The sequence below is a fragment of the Spodoptera frugiperda genome, chromosome 15 (assembly GCF_023101765.2).
Source record: "Spodoptera frugiperda isolate SF20-4 chromosome 15, AGI-APGP_CSIRO_Sfru_2.0, whole genome shotgun sequence".
Lineage (NCBI taxonomy): Eukaryota > Metazoa > Arthropoda > Insecta > Lepidoptera > Noctuidae > Spodoptera > Spodoptera frugiperda.
The window spans coordinates 11,364,460-11,382,357 of NC_064226.1; the positions used below are offsets into that span (position 1 = coordinate 11,364,460).

The 17,898-nt window shown below is 35.9% G+C and overlaps 2 protein-coding genes and 1 long non-coding RNA gene across 7 annotated transcripts; 1 reads left to right on the top strand and 2 right to left on the bottom strand.

The window, feature by feature from the left end:
- Positions 1 to 232: 232 nt before the first annotated feature.
- LOC126911505 (uncharacterized) lies at positions 233 to 1,306 on the bottom strand. Its single transcript, XR_007706020.1, has 2 exons — positions 756 to 1,306; positions 233 to 487 (listed from the first exon to the last, which is right to left on the bottom strand). It is a non-coding gene; the product is annotated as an uncharacterized LOC126911505 (long non-coding RNA).
- A 185-nt stretch (positions 1,307 to 1,491) lies between these two features.
- On the top strand, positions 1,492 to 12,387 carry LOC118272194 (ornithine aminotransferase, mitochondrial). Of its 2 annotated transcripts, none has more exons than XM_035588555.2 (10): positions 1,492 to 1,656; positions 2,313 to 2,422; positions 5,860 to 5,998; positions 6,933 to 7,101; positions 7,838 to 7,978; positions 8,074 to 8,233; positions 9,558 to 9,685; positions 10,192 to 10,269; positions 10,500 to 10,638; positions 11,125 to 12,387. In XM_035588555.2, the coding sequence occupies exons 1-10, from the start codon at positions 1,634 to 1,636 to the stop codon at positions 11,289 to 11,291; spliced, it is 1,254 nt and encodes a 417-aa protein (XP_035444448.2). In that variant the 5' UTR covers positions 1,492 to 1,633; the 3' UTR covers positions 11,292 to 12,387. The 2 variants fall into 2 exon arrangements, with proteins under 2 accessions (XP_035444448.2, XP_050554892.1); XM_050698935.1 differs by lacking the exon at positions 1,492 to 1,656 and adding an exon at positions 2,003 to 2,169.
- Positions 11,661 to 17,841, bottom strand: LOC118272203 (trans-1,2-dihydrobenzene-1,2-diol dehydrogenase). 4 transcript variants are annotated; one of them, XM_035588567.2, is made up of 7 exons: positions 17,603 to 17,841; positions 17,209 to 17,326; positions 14,942 to 15,149; positions 13,831 to 14,122; positions 13,430 to 13,676; positions 12,468 to 12,618; positions 11,661 to 12,050 (listed from the first exon to the last, which is right to left on the bottom strand). In XM_035588567.2, the coding sequence occupies exons 2-7, from the start codon at positions 17,224 to 17,226 to the stop codon at positions 11,944 to 11,946; spliced, it is 1,023 nt and encodes a 340-aa protein (XP_035444460.1). In that variant the 5' UTR covers positions 17,227 to 17,326; positions 17,603 to 17,841; the 3' UTR covers positions 11,661 to 11,943. The 4 variants fall into 4 exon arrangements, with proteins under 4 accessions (XP_035444460.1, XP_035444466.1, XP_035444479.1 ...); XM_035588573.2 differs by lacking the exon at positions 17,603 to 17,841 and adding an exon at positions 17,453 to 17,596; XM_035588586.2 differs by lacking the exons at positions 17,209 to 17,326; positions 17,603 to 17,841 and adding an exon at positions 15,826 to 15,887.
- Between the last annotated feature and the right edge of the window lie 57 nt (positions 17,842 to 17,898).

The window sequence follows — 17,898 nt, forward strand, 5'->3', positions numbered from 1 at the left end:
GTTTATAATTTTATGTTTTAACAATGTAATGTAGTTTTTGTTCTGAAGAGCTATAAAGACTAGATCACGATGGTCAACTCATTGCCAAGTAATTGGATGGACATTACAAACTAACTTTTCGCCTGCGGTTTGGCTTGTTAGATGTCTATCGACTAAGTTTTGAATTTATAGGAAAGTCGGAATGAAAATAGCATTATTTTAGGTATTGGGTAATAAATAACTCCCTGAAAACTAAGATTTCCATTGAAAGTTTATTTTTAGTGATGAAATATATTTTTTCAATGTAAGCAAACATACAAATCATTATTTTTTTAAACATTACTAAAATAGATATTTATGTCTTTATTTAATGTTTGCTATCTATTTGTCACAAGAGGCATGTTATGTTTAACTTTTGGACGTGATAATGATGTTAAGATACTGGGGGGCTCGTACCAACACACAGTTTCGCGAACTATTGATTTTCACGAATGCCAGGAACTTGTCTCTGAAATAAACCAATATTAATTATCTTTAATTATAGTATGTTATAATAGGATGCCTTTTTTAAGGGGGAAATCATTTAATGTCTTATCCCATCTTAGTTGAGGCGAGAGGGAGTGTCAGACTCCGTTGTTTTCATGGTTGTATCTACTTATCCTGTAGATTCTGGTTTACAGGAGTTGTAGCGGTTTGGGAGGTTGTGGACGGGCATGTCCCTATAAAAAATACTAAAGGCCACGGAGCTTCGGTAACCCGTTACGTTAGGTACTTACGTTTTAGCCGCAGCTCCGAATAATCGATACTCGTAGATATCTGTGGGGGATAATTATTTACCGAACTACACGTTGCTTTATTTTTATAACTGCGACTGAATTCGTTTCGATTCAATTGTACAGAGGCACATCAAACGTAATTTATTATGAAAACATTGTCGATGATGATAGCAAATACAATGAACAAATTTAATATAACATCACGTCTTTTATTTTCCGAAGGGGTAGGTAGAGAAGCACGTATATATAAGTAACACCTACTTTACAGCGGGCACTATTCAGTTTTACGTTTTATAACAGTGCTGCAGTCCGACTAAACGTTCAGGGAAAACCGGGGGTATTATTGGCTAACCGAAGAGGTGTGATGTTTAGTTGTAAAATTTATAAATAACATCACCACACCGTGCATTGATAACCTCTCCTTACCTCTTTAGAAGTATCTAGAAGTCCAGTATTGATCAACGAAATTGAATCGACATACCTAATCGTTAGAACAAGACAGTCACGTAATACGTGATAAGAAACTCCTGTCATTTATTACCAAGTCTGAAATAAAGGTGAGTTATACAATATACAGAGTGTTCATCGATTTAAGGTGGTGGTGGTGTCCAAAAATTTCCTCTATTTAGCTCGTATGTCAAATTCGTTTAGTGGGTTAAATGCGGCGAATGACGTCCAGTTTCGCGATTGATATTATCAGCCCGGGGGGCGAATGACGTAATGTTTTGACACAGTAAACAATCTGTAGCTACTTGTATTTTTCCGACGCCAGTAATTTATTGTCAGTCATTGGACATTTTTGGCCGCAGACACACCTCTCCCGGGTTATTTACCTAACGGTTTTCTTCTCGTCGAATTTTATTTGAAAATTAAACAAAATGCGTTACTTAACAGACACAAGGTAGATATATCATCCGCCTCATTTCTTTCAATTAAAACTTTCATTAAGAGTTTATCGCCAATGTGTACTTTGTTTGTTTACTTAATTATGAATAATGATTTTATTTCATTGCCCATTCAGATATTTGCATGAATGAAATATAGGTTTATAATAAAACAGCATCGGCATTGTCTGAAATATGAGTTTAGCGACTCGTTGACATAAATAGTTAATTGTCATTTACAAGGTACCGTTAACTGTTTTTGGTATCTTTCCTACTTTCTGTAATCAATCAAACAATAAGTCAATTGTGGGTTTATCACCGGCCGCAATAATAATTATTTATTGAAATAATTAAAGTGGCTACGTCTATGTTATGTATAGTCTGCAATCTAAACTCTTTATTGTCTCATCTCAGGGCGGCGCTATATAAAGACACATGTTTATAATTTTTTGTCACTATAACACCGATGCTCATAGAAGTAATAGGTTCAGTGTTAGACAGCTACAAACACTAGTTTCGTACGAAATAATGTACGTATTTTTTGAAAATAGAAATAGATCTGACTTTAAACATTTAGGGTTTTAATTATTTGGTTGAAGTTTCTATTTTTTTTTTCTTTTTGTTCTATTTTTTTTCTTGGTGTTCTATTTTTTTTTTTGTATTTTCTGTGCAGCATGGTTGGAAAGAGCGAGCAGTTGTCGTCTCAGGAGATCTTCGCCCTGGAAGACAAGCATGGGTGCCGCAACTACGCCCCCGTGCCGGTCGCCGTCAGCCGCGCCGAAGGTAAGTTGACTTAACATTCTTCAAGTAGATAATTCCTCTAGTTTTGCGTTGACTAATCTGTTTTTTTTTTGCTAATGGTATCTTGCCTGTCCTATTAGAGTTGCAGTATAATATAGTTCTGGGAGTTCTGAATAAAATAAAATGTATGAGTTCTGATGAAGAGCCTTTAATACAATTTTTAAGGGTTTTGCCAATTTTCGAAGACTGCAATATGATGAAATACAGTCTAGTCTGCCCATAAATTATTATTTTATAGATAGTTACACTACATACATGCCTACCTACTTGTATCGAGTTGAAGTTGTTATTCCAATCTTCGTATCTGTTCTTATCACCTTAACAGTTAAATTTTTTACTGGTGTATTTTAATTTAACCAATTTTTGGGCTTCTAATTTTAACTTTATAAACTTAAATTAACTTGTTTTAATATACGATATATGTATTTATTTACAATTCTTGTTAACTTTTTTTTTAAATAATTACCAAAACGGCAGCAGCGTCCAGATAACTCCCATTGATTTTTATAAGCACAGTTAGTGTGCCCATCTCTTCAAGGGTTAAAAGGACGATGATAACATGACATAACTTCAAGCCTTTTACATTAATCAAACCTATTATTTCGAAAGCTGTGCTCAGTGCTGCATTTTCTTTTTTCAACCATTATAATTTTGCTGTTAACATTTTCATTCTCCTGTTTGCCCCTTTCGAACTTTGGCATCTAACAGACTGGAGTGTATGGCAATTTGCCATCTTGCCGCCCTAATGTCACTGAACAAGCCAAATACGCAGCTATTTACCTAATATTTACGTATCTAACAAAACAATGCTATTACTCAGTACTGTATTATCAATTGTTTATTTCATAACTGGTGAATTTTCCTGTTAATTACCCATACAAAATAAAAAGGAATTAGCCTTGTTTGTTTCATATTTTTTTGTTATTTACCTACCTTTAGAAAATAAATAGGAATTACCCATTAAAGTTAATTTGACATGTTTGTAATAACTAACCGTTTAAGTACCTATCTTAGTATTTAAACAGGGAAGAACATCATCCAATGACTTCTCTCGCCTTGGGCGATGCAAGAGGGAGTGTTAGACTCTTATAAGCTGGTACTTTGCCAGGCCCAAACCCTTACTCGGCAGGCAGTCAACTATTTAGGCTCTACTACATATTTAACAATGTAGGTACCTAAGGCTAATATTTAACAATGTTTTATATTATTAGATTTCTGACCCCATATTTTTGTTTTCACATTCTATCAAATTGATAGAATGATGAAATGAAATATTTGTATTAGGATGAAACATACGAGTATAATACGATATGATAAGGTTAAGTTCGGCTTGTAAAAGATTAGAAGTTCAGAGTGATGACCATTGTCATTGAATGTTTTCGATAGAAATGGTAACCTCTTCATTATGACATATACTACAAAAAACATTAAACATATTATGACGACAAACATTAGAGTGTGTCGTATTTTACTCATTCATTAAAACCATCCCTGAGATCACCGTCAAGAGTCATTCAATAGATTCAGCTTCGGAGTTTCCATTGTGCACCTTGTGTTGTGATTGTACCGTAACACGGTACATTCATAACAATGATGGGAGCTCAACTTGTAGGCGAGCTTGTGACCAATTACACAACGAGGCAGACTGAGAAAATTGTTACCATTCTCTATGTAATAAAACAAATAAAAGAGGATTCTTGTATCGTCACGCCTTTTATCCCCGAAGGGTTAAGTTAGATGTGCACGTAATGCCACTGTACATGTACAATAAGTACACCCAATTTTCACAATTTTGTGTTGGAGAGGAAAAGAGGATTCTTTTACCTCTTTAATCTGTTGGTTCCAAAGTCCCAAGTGCAATGTGTAGATTGTACACTTTACATATTATGTACTATGTACCTACGTCAGGTTAATAAACCAGTGTTTCTCAAGATCTCACTTTTATAACACAATAAAAATCCGTAAATATCTCAGTGGTAAATCTCATATAACTTATAGCCAAGTATTTACAGAACAAATAAGTGTGTAAATAAAACTTATTTACTTATTTGTCTAATCTTTATATCACTATAATTAACTAGGTTAATGGTAATTCCTTAGTTTATAATTGTGCATACAATTAACTGATAAAATATTTTACAATGAACTCAGTTGTAAGTTGTTTGTTTTTGTATGTTAGTGCACGTCTACCAATAAGTAGGTATATACAACTAAGTAGCTAAATATTATAATTTTCTAAAGGTTCTTAGTACCTTTTTTTATGACGGGGGAAATCTTCAAAATGCGCGTAGCCTTTTGGGGAGAAAGACTTGGGGTCTCGGATTTTTACCTCACTGAACCATCCCGATGAAGGTGACCCTTCAGCACCGATAAGGGCCACCGAGTCCTTTAATAAGACCTGCTCCTAATGGTGCAACGCCCGTTAATGCACATCTCTAGGTTTGATCTTAGTACCTACTGAACTTTTACTGCTGGAGTAATGAGTAATTTTTTATCGGGATAATTTCGTGATTTGTACTGAGAATCCCAAAAATTGAATCGAATACATTATTGTAATTTTTGGAAAATAAAAAACTAAAAAACCCGACTGCGTTTCTTTATAATATTAAAATTAAAAAACCCTAAAACAAGAAAGTAATCGTAAAATTTAAGCAGTCGGGACCCATTCTAAATATAAAGACTTTGTGAGGACACATACGGCTTGCTTTCTAGAATGGGTCCCGACTGCTTAAATTTTACGATTACTTTCTTGTTTTAGGGTTTTTTAATTTTAATATTATAAAGAAACGCAGTCGGGTTTTTTAGTTTTTTAAATTACTTTTTTTATTTATTTATTTTTAGTTTTAATATTTTTTCATTTTGATATATCTAGTGTCACTCTGACAGTAAATACGAATCAAACGACCCCTATAAAGCGGAAATCCATCGAGTCGTTCAGGCTAGAGAGTGAGCAATATTCGAATTTGGCGCCAAAAATCCGCCATTTTGTTTTTTATTATTTTGATATATCCAGTATCACTCTCACAGTAAATACGAATCTAACGACACCTCTCAAGTCAAAATCCGTCAAGCCGTTTAGGCTAGAGAGTGAGAAATATTCGAATTTGGCGCCAAAAATCCGCCATTTTGTTTTTTTTTAATTTTGATATATCCAGTGTCATTCTCACAGTAAATACAAATCTAACGACACCTCTCAAGTCAAAATCCATCAAGCCGTTTAGGCTGCAGAGCGTGCCAAACAATTATACATACATACATACATACATACATACATACATACATACACTCGAAAAACATAACCCTCCTTCTGGCGCAGTCGGGTAAAAATTAACCGTTATCTACTATTACGAGTATAGCCTATATTGGACGCCCAATAAACAGTCATGCAGTGTTACATTTTTAATGTATTTTTCCTTCAGGAGTTTTTGTTTGGGACGTCGAAGGAAAGAAGTACTACGACTTTTTGAGCGCATACTCCGCAGTGAACCAGGGTCACTGTCACCCAAGGATCATCGCTGCTCTGAAGAAACAAGCTGAGAAGCTCACCCTCGTATCCAGGTAAATTTAATACAGCTCTGACCGACAGTGTCCATCGCTTACCATCAGGTGACCCAACAGCTCGTTTGCCCCTTATTCCATAGAAAAAAAAACATTAAGTCAAAGCCGTGTGGCGGTACTACAGTAGAATACATATTTCATCAACTATTTCCGCGAGTATTGTATTTGGAATTACGTTGCATTTGACTGAGGTGGGTAGGACCAGACTTTACTAAATAATCATGAATTTTTTAAATTATTATCTCTGACTCACCTTCAGATTCAGTGTGTAGATTTTGGAAAAAGCTCTTTTGTAGAGATTGCAGATATTCTAGTAGCGAAGCGGATGTCACGGACTGTTGATGGTGATTATTGGTGATGATGAAACTAGATCAAACCTCTCTATCCAACCTTTATTGCACATACACAGGGTCTGATATTCTCATTAATCTGCGCTAAATTGATCTATTCTGGATTACAACGTAGTTCTTAGTAATGCAACATACATTAAATTAAAAATAACTATTTCGTTCGTCAATTGTTTTCGTTTTCTACATTGCCAAGGTTACAATCGCATAGCAAAGAACAAAAATTGGTTTTTACAACACACATTATAAGTCGTTGTTAGTAATAAAATTGGCGATTTCCTGCACAATATTTTCGCAAAAAATATAGCTACATATCTGTGCTTCGCTGAATTGCAAGGCATCAATATGATACCATCTAATATAATTATACCCCACATAAAATGAAGTTGTATGCCTTATACTAGTAGTATGTTATGTACGAGAAATATGAATTTATATTTATATCGTAAAATTAGTAGATAGAAATAATTTCTTCATAACACAATACCTAATTGTTTTTATTCTGAACACCTTTAATGATTATGGCAAAAGTACTTAACATAATATGTTCTTTCTCATTAGGTAATAAGTATAAAATCATTTTCCAGAGCTTTCTACTCGGATCAGCTGGGAATCTATGAGAAGTTTATGACGGAACTCCTTGGTTTTGACCGCCTGCTGCCGATGAACACTGGCGTCGAGGGTGGAGAGAGCGCCTGCAAGATTGCCAGGAAATGGGGTTATGATGTTAAGAAAATTCCAGAGGGACAAGCTAAGGTAAGTCTTATGGCTTACTGCTTAATGGCGATTATGAATAAGTGACGTCTCTGACGTGATGAATAATGTTTATGTTCGTTGCAGTTAATTTATACATAGTCAATGCTTTTCTATATTAGTTCAAGTTCATCAATAAAGTTAGTTACCCACTGTCACAGTTGATATTTGTTACTCATGTTCCTCGATCTTATCATTCCAATCGATGTAGGACCTCGATCATACTATTTAGAGATTTGTTTGGATTAAAATTAAAGGAATGCTCTCAAAGGTAACGAATTTGAGAGTAGGTACCAACGGTGTAACATGTCTAAACTACAGATTTAATTGGCTTAAGATTTGCACATGTTCATAAAGAGCTGATTCATCATTTAACTGGATTGCACCAGTTTGTTTGTAACCTCTGACTTTTGTCTGTTTGTGTGTTTAAGCGCTGGCTCTGAACTATGGGTTATTAAACTTATCCATGAGTAGGTATTGATAGTTCATCAAATCGTTATTTTTATCACAGGTTATCATATTATAATTTATACGACTAGAATAGTCCGGGAAATTTATTTTCTAGACGATCTTACACATCCGTAAAATCCAATAAATGTAGTAGGAATTAAACAAGCCCCTCAAAGTCTTTACTTTATTTTTTTCTAGAAAACAAACTATTTAAAGAAAATAAGTGTTTTTTTCGGAGTGCAAAGAAAAATATAAAAATGTATTTATCAATTTCATTGTGTATTTTCAGATCATCTTCGCCGAAGGCAACTTCTGGGGCCGTACTATGTCTGCAGTGTCGGCGTCATCAGACCCCAGCTGTTACAAGGGCTTCGGGCCCTACATGCCTGGCTTCCACCTCATCCCTTACAACGACACTGACGCACTAGAGGTAAACAGTCTACTTCTGTTTAATGGACCAAATTGAATTAAAAAGAAAAAATCAGAACAGTAAAGTAAAATAAACATTTTGTTTTAAATCCGTAGAAGGCGCTTCAAGACCCTAACGTAGCGGCATTCATGGTAGAGCCCATCCAAGGCGAGGCGGGTGTCGTGATCCCCGACGACGGTTACTTGAGGAAAGTAAGACAGCTGTGTACCAAGTACAACGTCCTTTGGATCGCCGACGAAGTACAGACCGGTTTGGGTGAGTATTTAGAAAGGTCACAAACAAGTTATCGTGGCCCGAGTGTAAACAATATGATTATGTGTATCGATGAATGTGTTTGCGTCGTTCTACTATGTAGATATCAGGATATAAATAAAATATTTCCATTCCGATTCCGTTTTTAGAACAGTAGGATAACAGTTATATTTATGTCGCTAGTACGTCAATAGTTTATTCACAAATACATTGACCTTATTCGACAGTAATCTTTGCAATAATAGTGGTTTACTACGTAATTTATCTGCACTGCGCAGTTTTATGCGTATTGTTTTGACCATTCCCGATGACGACAGTGGACAATATCCTATAGGCTCTTATCTCCTTTTTCTAGATGTCATCTCATTCATACACCGATCTTAAAAACAGTCAATATTTTCGATTAACGATGTATCTACCTACCTACTCATTGCTTTTAATTAAAGAGATACATAGGTATGTTATCGATTACTTATGATTTTTTAAATAAATATGATATTTCATCACTTAATGTTGGTAGTTATTTTTTATTAGGGGGTGGCGTGAGTAGGTACCTACTGCGTGGAAGGTCAGGGCAATAGTTTATCGAGACCAGAACGTAAACAATTGATAGATGAAAGTGTTCGGCGTCGTTGACTTAAGATACGGAGGATATAAATAAAACTATTCCATTGTGATTTTCCGTTTTTAGACCAGTGGGTAACCTTTGTTGTTTTTATCCTGTGACTAAGTCACACACAACAATTTTATCTTTGTTTATTCATTTTACTCTTGGCTTATGTAAAACTTTAGTATGAATTACACTAACCTCTTTACGACTGAACTACGAGATTGTGCTTGTACTTTTTCGATTGCTTCATAAACACATCTATCGCCACGCTTGTCTTCCAATGGGGTAGGCAAAAATTAATGAAATGCTAATGACACGTTTTAGAATACATCTTTATTCATGCTTAAATCCTGTTAAGATATTTTATAACTAATTTTTTAGGTAGATTACCGCTTTAGTAGTCCATCGCGTTTATTATTAAGTCATGCTATGGGGACCTACACGGCATGCAGTATGCCAAATTACTTAGCAACAGTCAATCTATGCTAATAATAGGTAAATAGCAAATCATTAATACCACTTTATACATACATGTTTATATCCAACTGCCTTGATCATAAATCATGACGGATTCTGGTTTTATTTGTAAACGAGCTTCTGCGAAAAGCTTTCGAATTAGTAATTTACTGGTAGGTGGTTATTAAATTAATAGATAGGGGCATAAATTTTATCCAGTTATTCAAAAACCTATTCTTATTGGTTGGTGATTGGTCGCAGGTCGTACTGGAAAACTGTTGGCGGTGCACCACGAGGGAGTCAAGCCTGACATCCTGATCCTGGGCAAGGCGCTCAGTGGAGGAGTGATGCCAGTCTCCGCAGTACTGGCCAACAACAGCGTTATGGATGTAAGTTGTATTCATAGATATTGTGAAGGGTGGCACATTGTTACTTGAATAAGTAGTAGGTGGGTTAATTAGCTAAGTTTAATAGGTAAAGGTTATTGACCATTACAGTAAGTAGGTAGGTACTAGATTTTCGCCGTTTGGACATTATCAAGGCAGCGCGGTTTCTGAGGGCTTAGTAGCAGTTTCGTAACGTAAGACGTTTTAAAACGAGATCGAAACGAGAGCGCATTCGGCGCTCTGATTAGTTGATTCAATCGCACCCGCCAATCAGAGCACCGATCGCGATCTCGTTTCGTTTTCGTTAAACGTAAAACTAACTCGTACAACCCTCTGAGAGAATTTCGAAAGCCCTTTTTATATTTTACCAAATTACAAAATGTAATAATACTTACAGACTTTTAATTAGTCAGTAGGTACTAGATATATATCAGTGAGGATGTATCATCTAAGTATTCTTACATTATTTTCAAACTTGTGATTAATATTGTTTTATGCATTCGTTTCAGGTGATCACACCCGGTACCCACGGATCTACATACGGAGGCAACCCTCTCGCTTGCGCAGTCGCCACTGAAGCCATCAAGGTGCCTATAATATATTAATTTATCAGATTTTCTGTATGTACTTTCACTTTGATACCTACTCCAATCTGACAAACTCCTGCAATAGATTTTTAATTTTCTTTTACTGTAATAGAATCGAAAATCTTTTGAATTCAGATTAGGTAAGCTGTATTGTATACCGTAGTAAAGTTTATAGCTAAATATTTCTATTACTACGTCTGACCTTTCTACTAAATGAATATTGTGTCCAGGTGCTGTTGGAAGAGAAACTATGTGAGAATGCCGAGAAGCTCGGCAAGATCCTGCTTGAAGAGTTGAACAAAATCCCCAAGAACAAGATCGCCACGGTGCGAGGCAGGGGCCTCATGTGTGCCATCGTTATTCATGACAGTATGTTATTTTATAATTTTAAGCATTTTATACCCGCTGTTTTGGTTTCCATATTTTCTATACATGACGCCGTCATTAGATTCCTCGTAAACGTGAATGACTAACTAAAGTATGTAGTCTCAAGTTCAATAGTGCTTCGTTGGTCGAGTGGCCGCAGGCGTGACTGCCAGGCAAGGGGTATCGGGTTCGAATCCCGGGTCGGGAACAATATCAACTGGACATTTTACAGTTTTTGAAAAATTTTCAGTAGTTGCACGGAGTCTGGTATATTATACGGTATAACATGGGGCTTATAACACAAATGGTTGGTATTAATTGTACAGTGGCATTTAGTTTTGTAATGTGCAACTCTGCCTACCCCTGTGGGGATAAAAAGCGTGACGAATTTTTTTTTCTTTACTAAGGTTTTGGAATATGGTAATTTTTTTGTTACCTATTCACCACGTATGCTCGATATACTTAGGATTTTTTATTCTTCCTTCACAGGCATCCCAGCATACGACTTATGCCTGCGGCTGCGGGACGCCGGTCTACTGACGAAGACCACACATGGGCAGACCATCCGCCTAGCGCCCCCACTATGCATCACCGAACAACAGATCCGCGAGGGAGCCAACATCATTCGCACAGTACTTGAGAGCTACGACAAATAAACTCATACTTTCGAAACACGACGACGTAACATAATGGATATAACGTCCGCGTCAGGATAGACTGTATTTTAAAATATACGTATTGGGATGTTTCCCCTAGTCCAATCCAATAAGTCACTGTATCTGATTTAAATTATATTATGTATTAATAAAAATAAATATGCCAAAAATTATGACTTCAAAGTGCAGTCATGTAGATTTTTTTTTGAATATTGGTGTTGCATTTTGAAGGTGCTGTATTTGGTATTTGGCTAGATGGAAATATACCCATTGTAAGTGTATCATGTATCCATCAATTTGAGAGGAATATTCCTACAGTCTATCGTATTTTAGAAAGGTTAAGAGCGATTATTAGTAAATAAAAGTAAGTTGCAGATTTCGTGCGGTATATATTTTTATATTAACATTTAACAACCATCTCACAACACACTAATAATCACAGTTAGTTGAGGTAAATACTGTACTTTAAGTAACTTTTATTGTATACAATGGGCCGAATTAATGTAAAATATCACAACGCGTAGCATTTGTTCCTCGACTGGCACTTATTGGTACATTTATTTATAAAATAATTAAAGCAGAACTTTAAGTAGTATTAAGTATAACATTATAAAAGTTTGGAGCTGCCAGTATATCAGGCAAATTGTTCCCTTTAATTTAGTTCGGTCTCCAGGACGCCGACTTGAGCTCGCATGGTGTCCGTTAATTTCGAGAGCAAAACAGTTTCATCCAATGTCATCTTTGGACTCTCTAGCTGGCCTGTAATGAAACAACATACATTTACATAACATGAAAGAATAGGAAGTAACGGTTCCATTAAAAATGTATCCCGCACTATCGTAAACTCCATTTTAAAGAAAACAAATGTAATTAGCATTTTTAACGTGACGTGACGGAGTATAATATAACAATGAGTTGCGTACTTATTTGCACACGTAAGTACATAGAGTTAATGACTACTTACAAACAAAAGTCGTCGGAAAGATCGTGTCTTTTATATACGAGCAAGGTAAACATGGAATTGTTATTTTAAAAATAAATTAAAAGATGTCATTGTAAACCGAGATGTTTTGAAAATAAAGCTGTATGTAAAAGAGGTAGTGTTTATTTTAGCTTGGCAGTGGGTGTACCGGTTGTAATAATATTTTTGTTATAATTATATTATGGTTTCCTTACCTTTACTGAGACAGTCCCAACATTCTTGTATCTCGTAACTGAGGCCTGCGCTGTTATGGAAATGGAACTTGTATTTTCCTTTGGGTAAACTCCACTCGGTATTGTTAGCCGCCGATATTTGTAGCACCGTGGGACACCAGAAATAGTCTAGCTGCAAGAGATTATATTTACAAACAATTAGCATCATTTGCATTGACGTCGTAACTAATCTGAATGCGGAATGTTAGAATTGTTGACGATTGTGATTTCAAATAGTTCAAGAAATATCATAAGATGATATTTAGATATTATTGTGTACGTGTGAAAATCGCAGACCTATAAATAAGTATCCTTTATTCAGAGTCTGAGAATTTATATGTATGATTTCACACTTTTTGTTATTTGCAGTGGTTAACAGATGAGCACGAACATGACTGATGAAAATCATTTTATAGCTGCTGTCTCTTTGTCAAGTGCGACTTTCATTTCGATTCCCAGTTTTCAGTAATTTCACGGAGGTTGGAACTGTGGTACTGGTATTATATGAATTTAAAAATACCATAGTGAGTAAACGGTGTAATTAAAATAACTAGTGGTCGCCTAGTGGTTGAAATTCAACCATATACGATTTAATTTACAATACCACTTAACATACGTTCAAGGATAATTTTTATTTAACTCAAACTCAAACAAAATCTTTTTTTTAAAACTCTATTCATATGAGACGTCAATATCATCGCAATGTCTATCGATTTTGACGTTTTGTCAAATACGATCAGATACTATGCATGTGTGTGTAATGTTTTATTTATTAATTTAATGTACTTTATAAGCATTATTTTTGAAAAATATTAGCGTCCTGCACTTCTCCTACACATAAACTATAAGTGTACCAAATTTTATGCTCCTACGTCCGCGCAATTTTCGTAAAAAGCGGTCCAAAGTTTTTGCATCACGTATTAATATATAGATTATGCACTTACCGTAATTGCCCCCTTTGTGCCCACGATCTCCGCCTTGTTGGTCATATTGGCTCGTGTGTGCGCGGACAGTGTGGCGGTCCTGCCGTCCTTGTACTTGAGCGCGCACGAGATGGACTCGTCCACCCCGGCCTTGCTCAGGTGGCCCGTGCACACGATGTCTGTAGGCGGGTCCTTGTATATAAACTGCACCAGTTGCAACATGTATATGCCCAAGTCTAACACAGCACCACCTCCCAAGTCCTTCATTCTGAAATTGACGAACGATATCAATGGAGCAATCACAGCATATAAATCTTCCACGAGAATAACACAGACGTAAATAAAATCAAAATAGCGCTGACGCGTCTGTACAAGAAAAGCATGATTATGACAAAAGCAATGAACGATTATAGATATCTTACAAGTTTCTTTCAATGTCGTTAATCTCAACCCCAAACTGTATGCTGATGTGATAGATGTCCCCAAGCCCGCCTGAAGATATGTGCTGATCCAAAGCGTCGTAAGCAGGGAAGAACCTCGACCACATCCCTTCAAGGAGGAACAGTTTCCTCTCGCGAGCCAGGTCCACCAGCGATTTAGTTTGTTTGTAAGTCATGCCCATAGGCTTTTCGCATAGCACGTGTTTACCGTTCTCTAACATTAATTTAGTTATTTCGTAATGCTGCAAATTGAGCACACTCACGAATACAATGTCTGGAAACAAGAAAAATATTTCAGATAAATCTGAAGGCTCTTGGCAGGCGCGAGTCGCGTGTCGTGTTGTCTTGTCATGTCGTGGTAGTGACAATCGTATCTACCTTGCCTTGAAGTACAACCTCGGATTAAAGTATTAAATACCTCGAGACTACAGTAATCATGCATGTTACAAGTTTGGAGGTAATCTGCACTGTGCCGAACGAAAATAAGGACAGGCACTATGCTTCTAGAAGGTACATCTTAAATGGCTTGCGGCGAGTTATGTTTCATCAGATGCATATCAGAAATGATTTACATATTCCATACATATAATTATGGACCATTGTGAACATATATCAGCTTTTAAATAATAAATAACAGATTTTTGTTTAGTCGGGATGCACGGGACGTAAAATATAGGTATGGAACGGATATAGGAATTCATGAATCACCCCTAACATGCAACGAATTTAGGTATCTGGGTATACTAGTCATCGTGTAGTCTATTTCGCAACTCCATAAAAAATAATTACGAAACTATTTGCGTCAAATGATCTTGTATAACACCTGCAAAGTATGTAACATAATACCATCGTTTGGTCGCGTATTTCGACTAGTATCATATTTGTGTGCACAATGTAGGTACCTAACCATATACTTGTTAACGCGATAAGAGTTGAGGCGTCAAGCAAATCAGGCAGGTTAGTGGAAAGGCAAGTCCTCCGAGTAGAAGTGCTATGTTAGGAGAAGTGTCAAAGTCATTCAGGTTTAATGATTTAGCTCGTTATCTTTTGTTTGTGTACTGATCCTTGTGTAAACAATAGGACGTTTTGTTACCTATAGAGTCATCACGCGCCAGTGACTCGTAGCCTTCGTAGGCAGTGTTGATTTTGTGGAGCGTAGCCAATCTGTGGACACGTTCTAGATCTTTGCCGGCCACGGCGACGACCTTGTGCTGGTCAGCAGGTAGCGTGCCCAGCGCAGTAAGGAAGTCGTGAGCTATCATACCCACGCCGGCCACACCCCATTTTAATTGAAAATCCATCTGAAAATTAATCATACGATACGGAAATTAGTATGTAAACAACATTGACACTAACGTAAATCGACATAAGATTTAAATTTCGTATAAGATAAGATTAGGTGCCAACGTTGAATTATATTACGTACGTAAGCATGTGTTTGTCCTTCAATGTAATTTTGGAAGATAAAATGATTTCATTGCGTAATCTAAAGTAATTTCTTTGATAGCAGAATTAAATTTTTATTGAATTGAAACGTGTAATAAATTCAACACTGCTTCTACTTACCATCTAATTGATGAGACAGTATAAATAATAATAAAGAGCACCCACAATTTTTTCGTAATACGACCTGAATTAATTAGATCACGGTCTCATACAAAGCAACCTTTTATTTGCCTACACCGCACTCGTATCAAATAAATACTTTTGTAATTCAATATTAATGTACTTGAGTGAACAATAAGAAACACGACACCGGCCAATAAAAACAAGTGTCTGAAAAGTATTTTATAGAGGTGGGCAAACATAACATTGCATTAGGTAGATATTTCTTATCTTTTAAGATAATCACGGAAAAGGTACACAATAGTTATCGCGCCTTCAAAGTGACTGTACGGAGATTTGTCCACACATGGAAATATAACAAGTTGCCTGTGCAGGCCTCTTAAATATGTGTTAATTACACTCAGTACCTACATGACAGTCAGTACCAGTCAGTCAGTAGAGGTAGACGAGTGGAATAATATGCGTCCATTGGTCAACTGGGTTGATTGGTAGTTTGTTAGTGTTATGCGCGACAGGAGATCATAATAATGTTTATTTATGTTCATGAGAAGCAAACTCACACTAACAAACTGTAATAGATGCACGCGCCACTCTCATTAGATGCTAATAGGTACTTTTATAAATATCAGTTTAATGTTACAAATAATTAACACCAGATGGACGTAATATTGATTATAAATCATTTGTCAATTTACTTAAAATTTTGTAACTAAGTCTTGTGTCTGTTACTTTTGAATATTTGGATGCAGAGAACGCAATCTCGATTTCGCGAGATCTCGTTTTTTTTTTACGGTATAAGCCTGAACACTTGCGGGTGCAGACGGATCACCTGATGGTAAGCAATAGCTGCCGCCCATGGATACGTGAAACACCAGAGGTGTTACAAGTGCCTTGCTGTCCTTTTGAACCGTGAAAATTACCAATCTCGCAAGTCCCTAAAATTGGCGAGATAGTTATCGCGAGATTATTTAAAATTCAATCCAAGCCATTGCGTGTTTGGATGAAAGTTGAAATATTTTGAAGTCAGCTGTGAGAAGATGGGTAAAAATCGTACTTAATAGAACTAAGCGTGCAGGAAAAGTTCGTTTGAACTAGAGAAGACAACACATTCGTATCGTTATTATAATTATTATCTATGGAAGACACCCATCAATAAAAGCACTGTAGGTTTCGCATAACGACTAGGTAAGTACTGGTACTGTGTGAAATTTAATAGCAAGTAAACTGTAAGTACTTAAATAGGTAGGCAGTAATGATGTTAGCCGTTATGCTAAACTCGAAGTCTTATTAGCTAGGTACTATGAGTTCATTTATAAACGTAAGGGACCGGATTTAAACAATAGTAAGATGTAGGATGTAGGAGTAACCAGTTAGGTATCTATTTGGATAATGTTGGTGCATCCTGTATCAAAATTAGCATTGACTAAGACTGATGATACTGCTTTAGATTTCCAATTATGGGATTTGGAAGAGATCGACAGTTACCTAGGTAGGTAATCTAGGTAACTGTTGATCTCTACCTATTAGGTAGGTATATGTATCAATACGTACGCACCTATAAAGGCTTCAAAAAACTGAAGTGTAGAACTTTTAAAATAGAATATTTAGATTGAAACAGTGAAACATCTCGCTAATTACGACTGTATGAGACGACCCATGGCCTAGTCATCTCGACGTATAAATTAAGCGCGCAACAAGCTTGGTAGGCACAATTAATTAATGTTAATAAAGTGGTTGGATATGTAATTGTATACAATTAGACATTATTACTGCAATTAGGTAGCATATACTTACGTTCGTTTGATCAGGCATATTGGAGAACTATAGCCCTGTAGGCAGGAATGTCGATCTTCGTTCAGCTTCAATTAAAATAGAACTACTTATTCCAGGACCCAATTTTAGAAGACGGATTCTACAAGAAATAAAGTAAATATTTCATCGTTTATCAAGATATTACTGTGCCTTTATTTAAGTGGCTGAGATTAAAATACTTGTTATTTGTTAGTCATAATAAAATAATTAAGGAATTTCCACTTACAGAACTACACAACACAAATGATTCCAGTAAGTACTTAGAAACTTTAAACACAGAAACTACAACTACCACATTTATCTGTTTGGCTAATTATTACCACCAAATTACCCGCACAAAGTCTACTATAAACAAACTTATAAAGTTACAACTTACAAAAAAGAAAATCAGCTGACTTGTGCAAATAAAAATATCAGCTCAGAATAGTTCGCCGGAAGCTTAACCCAATTTTGGTTTAAAGGCTATCAAATTTTAGAGTACAATATTCGTGACACTTTTTAAGTTACATAATTAGCGTCATATCTTATTAAAATCAAAGAATATACGAAAAAAGAAGAGGAAAAACACAATAGGGTACAAGCGTCCAAAGATATTAGAATGAACTACAGAACTAGTGAACCAAATATTCCGTAAATGAAATTCATGAATGAAGTAAAACATTGAATGAAGAT

Coding starts and splice junctions, on each gene's coding strand:
- LOC118272194 (XM_050698935.1), top strand. CDS start 2,075: ATGTTTATAATTTTTTGTCACTATAACACCGATGCTCATAGAAGTAAT. Junction 7,979..8,073: donor ACGACACTGACGCACTAGAG/GTAAACAGTCTA, acceptor TTAAATCCGTAG/AAGGCGCTTCAAGACCCTAA. Junction 9,686..10,191: donor CCAACAACAGCGTTATGGAT/GTAAGTTGTATT, acceptor CATTCGTTTCAG/GTGATCACACCCGGTACCCA.
- LOC118272203 (XM_035588567.2), bottom strand. Junction 14,123..14,941: donor GGCGCGTGATGACTCTATAG/GTAACAAAACGT, acceptor TCTTGTTTCCAG/ACATTGTATTCGTGAGTGTG. Junction 12,051..12,467: donor TTGGGACTGTCTCAGTAAAG/GTAAGGAAACCA, acceptor GTTTCATTACAG/GCCAGCTAGAGAGTCCAAAG.